The sequence below is a fragment of the Podarcis filfolensis genome, assembly GCF_964270895.1.
Source record: "Podarcis filfolensis genome assembly, chromosome: 5".
In the NCBI taxonomy this organism is placed as follows: Eukaryota; Metazoa; Chordata; class Lepidosauria; order Squamata; family Lacertidae; genus Podarcis; species Podarcis filfolensis.
Window position 1 is genome coordinate 15,977,056 of NC_139608.1, and position 14,304 is coordinate 15,991,359.

The window sequence follows — 14,304 nt, forward strand, 5'->3', positions numbered from 1 at the left end:
CAGAAAACCTTGACGGGGGAAAAACCCTCAATAAGCTCAGTGGGAACTGAACATGTTCAGGGGCCATGGAATACTGACTGATTTGTTGGGGTAGGGGAGATAGAAAACAGAGTCGGAGGGGAAATGGAACAGTATAATCCTGGATGACTGACTGCAACACCCCATGCTGCAACATTTTATTGCAGGCTCATCTATTTTAAAATTTCAGGCTATGTGTGCCATTTATATTCCCATACAAAAGGGAGGAATCAGCCGGGAACTCTTAAGGTTTTCAGAAGTATGTTTCTTGTTGTGTTTTAGGGAAAAACCCTAAGCGGGAGGGGACTCCTCCCAACAGCCCAAAGCCTACTAACTGTGCTCGGTGACCATGGAATGCTAAGTAACAACCGAGGAAGACACAAAACTGGAAGGAGAATGGAATGACCGAAATCTTTTACGGCAGCATGCCACAAACAGCAATGCTTTGTTGCAGGTCCTCCTTGCATTTGCACTGATTTTGAAGAAAACTTACCACATACCTGTGTTAGCAAGGCCCTGCCGAGAGCACACATTTGTTCTGAATGCAGATTTGTTTTAGTAAATGGCCACAGGAATTGTTCCAACTGTAGAAATTAGCTTAGAGAATGTATTCTTTGTTCATGGTGCACATATACAACCACAGTACCTTATTTCTGAAAACAGTCCAGTATAGCTGCCATGGTAATGCAGTATATATATATAGCAGTATATATCAAAAGCACTAAACCTGTGGTAACTTCTGTTCAGACTTTCTTAGATAAAAGTAACTTTATATGCTTGTGCAATCAAAATAATGGAGCAAACCACGGGGTCAAGTTACTCATGCATATGCAAGTGTTTCTGGGGTCAATATGGTATTCTCTTCTGCAATTATGTCTTATGTCTTATATCATTGTACTATAAAGCAGTGACCATAATCCAGAACTCCACGTATGTGCAAAAGATTGGCTTGCATGTAACGTTTTTGTATCTCTTCTCAACTTGCACGTAGAGGACTGCTGAATCGGGGTTTCAGGTGCATGCACATGGATTTTTCTGGATCCTGGCCAACGCATATAAACGCTCAAGGCTGTCAAATATTATGAACAATAAAACAATGTGATACTAATGTTGAATTTTTTTTTTTAAAAGGGAAAGAAATGTGGGGATTTTCATTTTCTGCTTCTCATTATATTTGCCTAACTGGATTCCTTGTTTTGGTGGTTGTGACAGTTTTTTTTTTAACATGCAATCTGCACTCAGACTCATCCTTTCAGATGTCTGACTAACAATGCAGCCCCTATACATGTTTAAGGCCTTGGTGCTGTCCATTGTTGGTCATACTCAGAACAGACCCGTTCAAATCAACAGACTGTGTTAAATGGGGCTTGCTTTTAAGTGTATGCACATAGGAATGCTGGTTGCAGTCATAGTTGCATATACAAGGATATAAATTCCATTGAACTCAGTGGGTCTTATTTCTGAGTAAACATGTTTAGGAATGAGCTCTAAGTAAGTTTTCTAAAAGTGTAAGAGACTTCAGATGCTCAGTTTAAAGCAGCTGGGTGGGACTGAATGGGGTGTGGGGAGGAGGAACAGAAAAAATTACTTTAAATCCTGAGTTTTTGTTGTTGTTGTTGTTTACACACAGGTGAGGTCTGCCATAAGTCCTATACTCAGTTTTCAAACCTTTGCCGTCATAAGCGTATGCATGCTGATTGCAGAACCCAAATCAAGTGCAAAGACTGTGGACAAATGTTCAGCACTACGTCTTCCTTAAATAAACACAGGAGATTTTGTGAGGGCAAGAACCATTTTGCGGCAGGAGGATTTTTTGGCCAAGGCATATCACTTCCTGGAACCCCAGCTATGGATAAATCTTCCATGGTTAATATGAATCATGCAAATCCGGGCCTTGCTGACTATTTTGGTGCCAATAGGCATCCTGCTGGTCTTACCTTTCCAACAGCTCCTGGATTTTCTTTTAGCTTCCCTGGTCTGTTTCCTTCAGGCTTGTACCACAGGCCACCTTTGATACCTGCTAGTTCTCCTGTTAAAGGACTGCCAAACACAGACCAATCAATCAAAAGTCAAAGTCCCCTCATGACACATCCTCAGACACTGCCAGCTACCCAGGATATTTTGAAGGCACTAAATAAGCACCCACCTAACCTAAGTGAAAATAAGCCAGTGGAGCTTCAACCAGAAAGGTCCTCCGAAGAGAGGCCACATGAAAAAATCAGTGACCAGTCAGAGAGTAGTGACCTTGATGATGTCAGTACCCCCAGTGGGAGTGACCTGGAGACCACCTCTGGCTCTGATCTGGAAAGTGACATTGAAAGTGATAAAGAGAAATGTAAAGAAAATGGTAAAATGTTCAAAGACAAAGTAAACTCTCTGCAGAATTTGGCTTCCGTAAATAATAAGAAAGAATACAGCAATCATTCCATCTTCTCACCATCTTTAGAGGAGCAAACTGCGGTGTCAGGAGCTGTGAATGATTCTATAAAGGCCATTGCCTCTATTGCTGAAAAATACTTTGGTTCGACAGGACTTGTGGGGCTACAGGACAAAAAGGTTGGAGCCTTACCTTACCCTTCCATGTTTCCCCTCCCATTTTTTCCAGCATTCTCTCAGTCAATGTACCCATTTCCTGATAGAGACTTGAGACCGTTACCTTTGAAAATGGAACCCCAATCGCCAGGTGAAGCAAAGAAGATCTTAAAGGGAACCTCCGAGTCTCCCTTTGACCTTACCACTAAACGTAAGGAGGAGAAACCACTTACTCCTATAACCTCAAAACCAGCAGCTCCATCAGTGACCAACCAGGACCAGCCTCTAGATTTGAGTATGGGCAGCAGAAGTCGAGCTAGTGGTACAAAACAGACTGAGCCTCGGAAAAACCATGTGTTTGGAGGAAAGAAAGGAGATATTGATCTTGAATCAAGGAAGTCTTCGGACATCTCTTTGCAACATGCAAGGCCAACACCTTTCTTTATGGATCCCATTTACAGGTAATACACATGAAACAAGCTATACAGATGGCCTAAATGGTCCTCAGCCATTTAATGTAATAAAATGCACAAATAGTTGAAATTTGAATGAATGCAGCTTAGGGACTGGGGATTTTTAAACATTTATTCTCTTAATACAAAATAATTATTATATTTGAAGCAATTTTCCCTTCAGAAAAAATAATGTATTTAAAAATTGGCAGTCAAATCCAGCTTTTGTTTGCAAACTAGGAACGTCGATCTCCACTGCAATCAAAGGTGTTTCACTCAAGAACTCAAAACACGTTGTACCATAGCAACACAACGTGGAACTCAAGGGTAAAATTCTGCCTTTATTTACAATCAAGTAATCTACTGATTTGTTTTTAATTATTGGGAAGTGTTTGTTGCACTCTGCTGTGCAGAGTATTACAACTAATGCCAAAGAAACTGCATGATAAATAGTAATATAGCAATGAAATATCAATAACAGTAAATATTACTTAGTGTGTTCTGATATTTTATTGAACACAGGACAATAGAACAATTATTCCAAAGGGAAATAGCAATATATGCTATTTCTGGATCTATCCAGGGAGACACCCGAAAGAGCCGGTGCATTCAAACAAATTCAATTTGATATCCCTGATTAGAGATTTTTCTGGGTTTTCATAAAATAGTTTCTTTATTTGCCACATTGAATGGGTACTGTCTTCCTTGTGATCTCTGGAAAGACAATACAATAAATTGTTTCCCCAAGTTTGCCACTTCAAATGGCAGGCTAGCCAAGTTTCTCTCTTTGTAAGTAAGAGCCCAAGCCTGATGGATCTATCATCAGGCATGCAGCTGTACCCAAATATAGTTTCCTCATGAGTGGAAGTATTCTAGCTGCCCCCTGACAATGCAGACTAGTGTGTTTCCCATGAGTATATTGACTTCTCTTGGTGTACAGCCGTAGGTGCGTATGTGTTGCAAAGGAGCAAAGCAGACCACAAGAACAGATGAACAAAAATCTAAACAAAACGCAATTGGACAAGAGATAATAACGGCTGCCGGCTGCCTAAGGTGTTCATTCCCATGTAATATGCCAGCACACGGCAAGAGTTTTCTAAATTAATTAAATAATTAAAGGCTCTTTAATTGAAGCCCTCAATAACCCACCCACAGAGCAGAGAGCTCACTGCATCTCTGCATGATTTACTGCTGTGGCTTAACATCCTTTGAATGAACCTCTGCTTTGGATGGCCCTCTCTCTCTAATGGAGAAACTCATTCATCCGCAATGCAGAGATGGCAGCAGAATTACCCACCCTCAGAAGGGACTCCAATCTGCCTGTGCTTGAGTCACTGCTCTGGCCTTGCTTCTTTCCCACCAGGAGACATACCCAGATCAGTGACTCATGCAGAAACACAGGGAGTGAGGGGCTCCTCTGAGAGTGAGTAATTTTAACTCTTAAAGGTAAAGGTAAAGGTACCCCTGCCCGTACGGGCCAGTCTTGACAGACTCTAGGGTTGTGCGCTCATCTCACTCTAGAGGCCGGGAGCCAGCGCTGTCCGCAGACACTTCCGGGTCACGTGGCCAGCGTGACGAAGCTGCTCCATATTCTAGAACTATGCTGTTCAGGTTAAACAGGGAAAGGAACATTTTATTTTTATATTTTGAAAGAATAAAGTTTGGGAAAAACTGGCCTACGTTTATGAACAAGTGCTGAATGACGCCAACTTGCTGTTTTCGAATATCACATCTGGATATTCATTCATGGGATTTAGACCTAAATAAATATAGCATCCCTGTGAAAAGTATCTCTCCCCCCCCCTAGTTTTGTTTATTTCTGTAGTATTTGTCTACTATGGAATTTGCTGCTTCAGTCACTTGGCACAACTTAACTAATCTACAACTTCCAAATGTAAAACAAAAAATCCTCTCATTCTGTAAACAGTTAGCCAATATTGACATGATATAAACTTGGCAGACCTTCATGATGAGTTACAAAAAAACCATAATCCTATTTGGGGGGGAGAAAATATGAATATGGAAATAGATGTATTTTGCATTTGAAGCGGTGAGCGTCGATGCTGACATATTTGGAACTCATTTCCCATACTTCAAAAGCAGATAATATTATTAATAGTAAAACAATAATAAATGCTTCATAGAAATATTTTAAGTCCAATTGTTTGTTTGTTTTTAATATTTGATTTTGTTCCATAGAAAATTGGCCATTTCAACTCTGTAGTTTTGATAATATAGTTATGGTTTTGATAACTGTGCTCAGACCACTCAGCAGTTTCTGTTGCGCATAATAGTAGATACTTGAAACTGGAATGTTTCCAGAGCCATTGGCGTAGTTTTTTAAGGGGTGCCCACCAGCCTCATTGACATTAAAGAGCATAGTGAATTGCACCTCCTTGTCTTTGATCTTTGTGCCTGAGAAGTTTTGCCTCTTGTTCTGAATCCAAGTTATCAAATAGTTATCCATATGTGAGACTGAGTCATCACAAGAACATTCTTATTTTAACATTTACAGAGTAGAAAAAAGAAAGCTAACTGACCCACTTGAAGCTTTAAAAGAAAAGTACTTGAGACCATCCCCGGGATTCTTATTCCACCCACAAGTAAGTATTTTTTACAATCAAGATGTTGTGATGGTAAACAAACATGTTAAGCCATAGACGCAGGTGCACAGGAACAACGGGAATCTTAGTCATTATCGGATTTCCTAGAACATACAAGTTTTAGTGAGCAGGGAGAAACAAACCACGTAGCATTGTTTTACTTTTCACAATGTTTTTCAGGAAGACTTCAGGAGAACAGTGCAACTGTCTCCACATGCCCAGTGGAATTCTGGGGTTGTGTGTCTCAGATGCCACAAGAGAAGCCCCTTAGGGTGTACTGGAAGTAGTCTTTCATCTGGCATGAATGCCTCTAAGAAAAATGCCCAGAAGTCGCACTATGCAGACTGGCATGAGCAAAATGCCGGGCACACCCAAAGCACCTCCCTGAATTTCTAGCCTCTGTTTTCAAGGCGCTGTGCTTGTTAAACTAAGTTCTTATGCAGTTATGCCAAACAAAAGCACCTGGTGAAATGATAATATGACTGATCCACCATATGTCTACTTCTCAATTTTTCAAGATATGTCAACAGGGAGCAACTTCTGGTATTTGCTTATGTCATACCTGCCAGGGGGCAAAAATGCACAACCCAACTGCATGACAGACAGGCTCAGTCACAAGTTTAGGGTCTATTTTGTTTCTAAGCCACAGGAATTTGTGGGTCCACCTTAATACATAACCTTTGTCACCTGTAACTTCTTGATGCATGAGATAAAATTGAGCACTGCTTGCATACACTTCACCATTTTTGTTTTGTCAGGTCAGGGTTGCTTCTTCTGGTTGTGCTAGTTTAGTAGCCTAAACAAAGGTCTAGGATCTTGGAATTCTAATTTCTATTGCTATGTTTCATTTATAACACTATAGGCAAACACCGATATTATTGTTCCACAATACTGTGGAAAGCCACTGTTTTGCTGTTGAAAATGATTATGCGCAGCTTAGCAGGCATGGCCAAGCTCAGAGGATAAGGTTATGAGAACTTGTCAGCAACCATATTTGTGGTAGTCCATAACATGACAAAAATTAGTGTAGGCTGGCATTCAGGGAAGATTTATTTCATAAGAATCTACCAATAAGTGGATAAAGAATGCATAGTTTATACTAACTGAAACCTGGCTTAGGACACTTCAGGACAAAATTATAGGGATGCAGTACATTGCCCAGGCAGGTGCACTATGTGACCCGTGAGAGCAGCAAAATAGCCAGACTGTACAACAGTGAGGGGATAAAATCAGGCCAAATCTTTATTGACAGCAGCAGACAGGGCAAGGGTTGGCATGGCATTGGGTCCCTGGATCAGTTCATCATTCCACAAGCCCCATGTCGATGGGATGGATCTGCTGAGTCTAGATCGCTCCAAACCTGCATGACAGGAGTCGGCCAGCGCTGAACCTTGCCATGGTGCAAGCCAAGCAAGCAAGGTCTCACTAGGGACCAGAGTGCAGATTCCAACTGGGCAGATACCAAACCCACAATTGGGTTTGCCATGGTTCATCCTCAGGCCCCTTATGGGGGGCCCCCTACACTATGTTGATCCTGACCAATGCCATTTCCGCCCTCATACAAAAAATGTTCTTCCGTCTAACCAAAGAAGTTGGGAAGTTTTTAATATTTAATGCTGTATTGTTTTTAACACTCGATTGGAAGTTGCCCAGAGTGGCTGGGGAAACTCAGCCAGATGGGCGGGGTATAAATAATAAATTATTATTATTATTAGGAAAGCCATAATTTCACTGAGGGAATGGCAGAGAAAACCCCAACCAAGTGCCAATCAGAGAGAGAGAGAGAGAGAGAGAGAGAGAGAGAGAGAGAAAGAAAGAAAGAAAGAAAGAAAGAAAGAAAGAAAGAAAAGAAAGAAATCCTTTCTGGCTCTGTCAACCAGCAACCCAAAATATTTTTGGGGGGGATACTCTCATTTTCCTACTCATATTGAAATACTGCCCCTCAATGAGGCCAAACTTAGATTCACAAAATGTTTAGGGGCATGTGTACCCCTGCATCTCTCCAGAAAAAAGCACTGCTCTAACCCAAGGGAGGGTGGGCAGGAAGCTCTCAAAGCAAAATGGCTGTGAGCTTCAGGGGAAGCAGCCTTATATAGGTTTTCCCCTCCCTTCTTCAGCAAGGGCTCATGGGACAGCTTTTTCCCATGAGCCCATCACACAGAGAAGACACTGGGCAAAACCTTGCCCAGTATTTTGCTGCAATCTATGGGCCATAGCACTGCTGGGCAAAGGGGTCTCATGCTTATTAGGCACAGAATGGGGCTTGGAAGTGTTTTTATATTTTATTTTTTGCATGCGTGAGGCTCCAGGCTCAACCCTAGTATCACAATTGGTATTTTGAATTAAAAAACAACAACAATTGCCAAGCATAAAGTGTTTGCTTCCAGGACTAATGCATGCACAGATGTTAAGTCTCATATGCAGTCATCCTCATGGCATCAAAACAGACTTGGAAAATCTTTTACATTACAGATTAAGCTCACATCCACAGGGTATACCTCAGTCTAGAGCCTTGAGATATTTTCTCCATAGCGGCTGCTGTGACTGAGACGAAAGGGAGATTACTGTACTATTGTCAATAAATGATATAAATCGAAACAATATGGAGTCAAACCCATCTTTCTTTGTTACTCCTCTGTTACTCCTTTGTTACTCCTTTGTTACCAATTGATGGTGAGTTAAGCATTCCATAACTGTTCTAATTGTTTTTTGAGAGCCAGCATAAAGCAGTAGCTAGACTATGAGAACTTAGTTACAATTTATGTTTTGTCATGAGGATGCTAGCAAAAAACTGCCTTCTATATAAAGTGATTGCTCTTTGACATAGCTTTTGAACTGTTCACATGGGGGAACTCACAAGAAATAGTTCTTATGCCTTCACGTATGACGGAAAGAATGGATGATGTGCAATGTGATGGACCCAATCAAAATGGTACAATGGGGAATCAGTTACTACAGGGTGAATGCTTTCAACATCTTCTCAGTGGCAAATACAATGTGTGTTTTGGTGTTTAGGCTGGCATGCTGTAAATCTAATGCATAGAGCAGGATGTACTCTTATTCTGATCTCTGCCCCAGAATGTGAGAAAGGTGATCTGAATACAGAACAGTGAGATGTGACATGCCATAAACATGATTGCTAAGTGCCCTCTTCAGCACTCTGGAGCCTGCATTGCTCCCAGGGACTCCAGTGAGCTGCAAGTAATGAAGTAGACTGGACAACTGTGAGGCCAACCAAACACTTGCTAGAACTCATAATCATGCCTGTTGCATGGCAGAGAATAGCTTACTTTGCATCCACAAGCAAGTGGGCTACAGAGCTGTTCAGGATGGTCCAGGGAATGTCAAAACCTTCTCCAGCGAACTTTGAGAATAAAATTGGTTGCATCTGCAGCAACTTGGACTATAATTTTGTTGCAGATCCCACTGAGATGTCCAGTGCATCAGCGGATCTTACTTTGTGGGGTCTGTTGCAGTTAGTGAGGCATTGAAGACATGAACAGGGTCCCTGCAGCAGTGCTACCAGTCATGTGCTTCCTTGATCCCTGCTGCTCTTGACTGATAAGGACTAGGCAGGAAGCGGCTATGACCAGGTGGGTTCAGGGTGTGGTGATGAGCCAGTTGTGCCACCATTCCTCAAGAAACCCACCCTGGACCTGTTGGTGTATGACAACTACTGCCTAGTCACTAATATCCCCATTTTGAGGAACTAGGGAGATCCACAGTAACCCAGCTGTAGGAACTCTTGGATAGTACTGATTTTCAGGACCCAACTCAGTGCCTGGATGTAGTTGTGGGATGGATGAGGGCCGGTGAGATGACGGCTCTGTAAGTAAGCAGTTCTTGGGTCAAGGAAATAATTCACCTGTTCTGGAGGGGGTGCACTCCCTCTGAAATGGTTCCATCGTTGCTACTAGAGACCCAAGTGACCATAGTGGCTAGGACTAGGAGTGCCTTTTACCAGGTTTGGCTGGTGCAGTAACTACGATGGTTCCTGGACAGGGATAGCTTAGCGACAGTGACCCATGCACTGGGTAATCTCAGCAATGGATTACTGGAGCGTAGCCTTTGCCTAGGGCTCATGCCAAGGCTGGTTCAGAAGCTGTAGCCAGTACAGAATGCGGTAGCATGGCTGCTCAGTGGAGTTGCATATTGTGAGCATATTATGAACATAGCAGAGGCAAGTGCATTGGCTGTTAATTTGCTACTGAGCCTGGTTTGAGGTTTCGCTGTTAGCTTATAAAGCCCTGAACAAATGTATCCAAAAGAGTGCCTTCTCCCATATAGACAGTCCAACTCATTGAAATCAGCATATGGGAATCTTGTGGTGGCACCACAGCCACTGGTATTCTGTCTTGTATTCAACAGGTAGAGAGGTCTTTGCCTACCTGAGAAATTAGGCTTGCATAAACTGCATTATGTTTTAAGTATGTTGTAAAAAGGTGTTTGCTCCAAGAGGCATCTTTTGATTAGTAATGTTGCTGCATACACGGCAACCAGATTGGACTACTATATATTTATATATATCTATTGTTTTATACTGATTGTTTGTGTTGCTTTGTAATTCTGTGTTGTACACTGCTTTGGATATTTTTAAAATATAAAGTAGTATATAAAGATTTTAAATAAAATAAAATGCAGGATTTCTGCAAAAGCTGGCCTTGGGCCTCAGCTACTCCATAGGGTTGTTATGAAACAAAAATGTGGTTTTGAGCTACTTTAAAGGTTGTGTAATAAATACATACTGGAAAGGGGAGAAAGGAAAGGGGAGAAAGGGGAACAGGAATGGGGGGGGGGCGTGGAGGGAAGTTGGCAGGGAGCAATTATAAGAAGGGACATAAGAAGAGACTGTGGGATCAGGCCTGCAGCCCACGTAGCCCAGCCTCCTGGTCTCACAGATGGGCCAGCCAGATGCCTGAGGGAAAGCTGCAAGCAGGACCTGAGGAAAGGCTGCCATGCAACACCTTCTTTTCTCTAACAACCACACTACGTTTTGTCACATGACTAAGAGACAGTCCCTTTGTCTGTACCCAGGAAGATTATGTAAACTTCATCACATCTTTTCTTTCTGCCAAACTTCATATTCTGAGAGCTGCTTCTAACATTTAGTTCTGAAGGGGTAAAATCTTCACACAAAGCTGCTTGTTTGAAACAGATATACTTTTTAAAATGAAAACTATGGGGATTTCCATATAAATTAGGTAACTGACAGTGAATGTCTACCCAGACCATCTGTCATGTATGCTTTAGTTGAGTTGAGCTTCCTGCATTCCAGGGGGTTGGGCTAGATGGCCCTACAATTCTGTGATTCTATATTCCCAGATAAGTGGGTACGTGATTCCTGAGTGTTATTTTCCTAGGATTATCATGTCATGTCAGTAGTGATCACAGACACTGAGTTCAAAGCAGTAGCTGTGTTCAGCAACCAAAGTTCGGAGGTGACTTAGTGGAAGGTGGATGAAGTGAACTGTCTCTACCCTTCTCTCTCACCCCTATATATCAATGCCAGTCACTCTCCCACTTCACAAACCATTGCTCTGTTTTGCTTGTGGGAAATGTACACAAACCTGTTGCACCTTTAGAAGTATTTTTGTGTGGTGGCTAACACTGTGTTAGGTGTTTATCAGCTACAATAACCCAGGAGCCATAATGCCATAGTTGTTAAAGTAGGGAGATGCATATTCAAGTCCCCACTCAGCCATGAAGATCACTGGATGACTGTGACCCAGTTACTCTCAGCCTAGCCAAATTCATAGGGTTGCTGTGAGAATAAAATGGGGAAAACCACTTATGCTGTTCTGGGCTTTGTGGAGGGAAGGCAGATTTTAAATGTAGTATTACTAAAAAAATGCTGATGATGAGACGTGTGGGTTGCGGTACATGCCACCCCAGGGGAGTGCTACGTGCCAGAGTGGGTTGGAAACAGACCCAAAAGAACTGTATTTTATTATTTTATGTGAGCCACCTTGGGTAGCCTTCTGGATCAAAAGGAAGAACAGAAATAAAATAGAGTAATTAACATAGATGGTTGGACAGTGTTCTCGAAGCTACCAGCATGAGTTTGACCAAACTGCGGGAGGCAGTGGAAGACAGGAGTGCCTGGCATGCTCCGGTCCATGGGGTCACGAAGAGTCGGTCACGACTAAATGACTAAACAATAACAATTAACATAGAAACATAGGAAATGGCCTTATATTGAGTCAAACAAGTGGTCCATCTAGCTCAGTATTATTTACACTGATTGGCAGCAGCTCCCCTGGCCCTACCTGGAGACTGTAGAGATGGAACCCAAGACCTTCTGTATGGAAGTCCAACTGCTCTACCACCGAGCTACAAATATTGATAAACCCTATGTCAGAACTCACTCCCAAACTCTTACGGCCACACAGTGGTTAAGTACTTAATTTGTTAACCTGAAACTGTTCTTAACCTGAAGCACCACTTTAGCGAATGGTGCCTCCCGCTGCCGCCGCGCCACCGGAACACGAAGCGTATGTAACCCGATGTACCACTGTAGTTGAAATGAGAGGCGATTAAAACAAATACGCTTGTTTTGGCTGCAGTGACTTAGAGCTTCCTAGTAGCCCCTGCAAAAGGATGTAGTAAGAGGTTAATGGAAGGCTGGTCAACAGGTTTGCCTCAGGGTGATGTGACTGAGCTTCATGGAATCTTCCTTGTGGAGTGCCCAAGGCATAGAAAATAAAGTGTGAGGTAACACAAGGTATGGGCTCTCTTTTTTTGTGGAGAAGAATCATGCCCAGCGGTGGAGCGTATGCCTGTGCTGCCTGGGGCGGTGTGTGGGATGTGCCCCTGAGGGGGGGGGGTGCGGCAGGTGTCCTTGGCACACCACAGTCCAGGGTAGGAGAGGCGCGGGGAAGCTGCCACCCACTCTCCCCCTGCTTACCTCCTCCGGGTCAGCCTGTGCCAGGCACAAGCGCCGCAGCCAAGGCGCAGCTCCTCCTTGCGTGGAGCCAGGCTCCAATAAAGGAGCCTGCTGTGGGGGAGCCTGTTTGAGCCCCCTCACAAAATTGCATCCGGGGCCACGGCCCCCATGGCCCCCCCTCCCATGCTACGCCTCTGATCATGCTGATCTAGCCTGCATGCATATGAGCCTAGCACTCATAATCTTACCCATGTATTGGCAGCATGCACAGATGAAATTACTTTTCTTGGAGATGCAAAGAAAGCTTGGGTTGAGTGAATGTTGATCAGCTGTCAGATTGAGAGATCTCCCTTAGCCAGCCTGTTTTTCCTTGGACCTTTGCTTTTCCTTACTCTAGCTCCTCTGTCAGTTGTTCCTTTACATAATATTGCCGCTGCTTGGTATTATCACTTGATCAACTCACTGTACAATTGCCACAGCTTTACCTACATCACTACAAGTGTCTGAAACTAAGGTGTGTGAGGACTAAAGAAAATCCTCCTAGCCATGTGGTGAGCATCTCCATACAAACGGCTTACTTACCATGTGCCAGTAAACCAGCTACCTCTTATGATTTAGCATAGTTCAAGTGACACCAATCATGTGAATAATGAGCCTGAGTCTGGCACCCGTCCTGAGTTTCTGCTAGTCTTCATTGGTGTGTCTTTAGACATGGCAGCAGGCAACAAAAAAACCCCGTGAGGTTCATTGAGCTCTTGGTGGGCTGCCCCCCATGTTTGGAAGCAGCTCCCCTAAGCTTGCTGCTGCTCCATGCTTCACTATTGCATCTCTTAACCTTAAGCACTTGTTATGCATTGCACTTGTGAATAAGGTAAATTAGCAGAAAGGTAAAAATAAATAAATCTGTATGTGAATATGTTTTATTCTAAAGTGAAATTTAAAGATAGTGTCTGCAAATGGCACACAAATGAAAAATAGTTTTGACACAAAACTGGTATGTGTGTGGTTAGGGATCCACCACAACTTTGCTGGTTGCTAAAATAGGATTAGAACATACTAAGAGATACGCTGCTTTAGTTCCAAAGGCAGAATTTAACTCAGTGTTGTGTGATAACTTATTTTGTGCTACTGTTTTAATAATCATACAAAGATTAACTTTAGCGGTTGACAAACATACCTGTAACTTTCCATAAAAACTATGGTAAGCTATTAGGACCAAACCACAGAGACCCTGTTTAAAAGAAAAATCTACTTAAAATAAACACATCTTGATTTATTTTTTGAAAATGATCATTTTGGAACGTAATAATTACAATGGCCGCACTGCATTTTGGATATGATGGACAAGTTGAGACACAGCACTGGCTCCCTTTTAACTTTGGTTAAGAAATGGCAAGCCAGCTTTGGGAAAGTACTCTCCTCCCTCCCACCTCCCTACCTTTCTCTGGATCAAATTGCCCTCTCCTGCCTTAAGAGAAATTTCAACACTGTTGTGTACTGGCCCAATCTCATTTCAGATGCAAATAATCCACTTCCAGAAGGGTAATCCATGTTAGTCACTCATAGCAAAAACAACAAAGAGTTTTAGCAACTTAAAGACAAATTTATTGTAGCATGAACTATACATTAATTGCAATAAGGGATCCAAAAGCAGGAATAATATGTTGTTTTTGTTTCAATTTTGCTCCCAGTTCCAATTGCCTGATCAAAGAACTTGGGTAAGTTCATTATTTATATTTTCAATTTAAACACTGTAGAAGAAATTGCATAAGAAACGTGACATGAAAACTCATTTACTTCACTGCAACCCTGCAAG

The 14,304-nt window shown here is 42.5% G+C and overlaps 1 protein-coding gene and 1 long non-coding RNA gene across 50 annotated transcripts in view; one reads left to right on the forward strand and one right to left on the reverse strand.

The window, feature by feature from the left end:
• MECOM (MDS1 and EVI1 complex locus) overlaps positions 1-14,304 on the forward strand; it is a 473,075-nt gene that overhangs the window by 430,516 nt on the left and 28,255 nt on the right. For 15 of the 49 annotated variants that reach the window (XM_083613088.1, XM_083613121.1, XM_083613099.1 and 12 more), the window contains 4 exons: positions 1,649-3,011; positions 3,243-3,329; positions 5,518-5,605; positions 14,180-14,206. In XM_083613088.1, coding sequence (XP_083469214.1) covers positions 1,649-3,011; positions 3,243-3,329; positions 5,518-5,605; positions 14,180-14,206 — 1,565 coding nt within the window. The remainder of the gene's footprint in view (positions 1-1,648; positions 3,012-3,242; positions 3,330-5,517; positions 5,606-14,179; positions 14,207-14,304) is intronic. The other 34 variants (XM_083613089.1, XM_083613135.1, XM_083613090.1 and 31 more) reach the window with 4 other exon arrangements.
• Positions 1-14,304, reverse strand: part of LOC310762477 — a 102,111-nt gene that overhangs the window by 36,595 nt on the left and 51,212 nt on the right. The window lies entirely within an intron of this gene.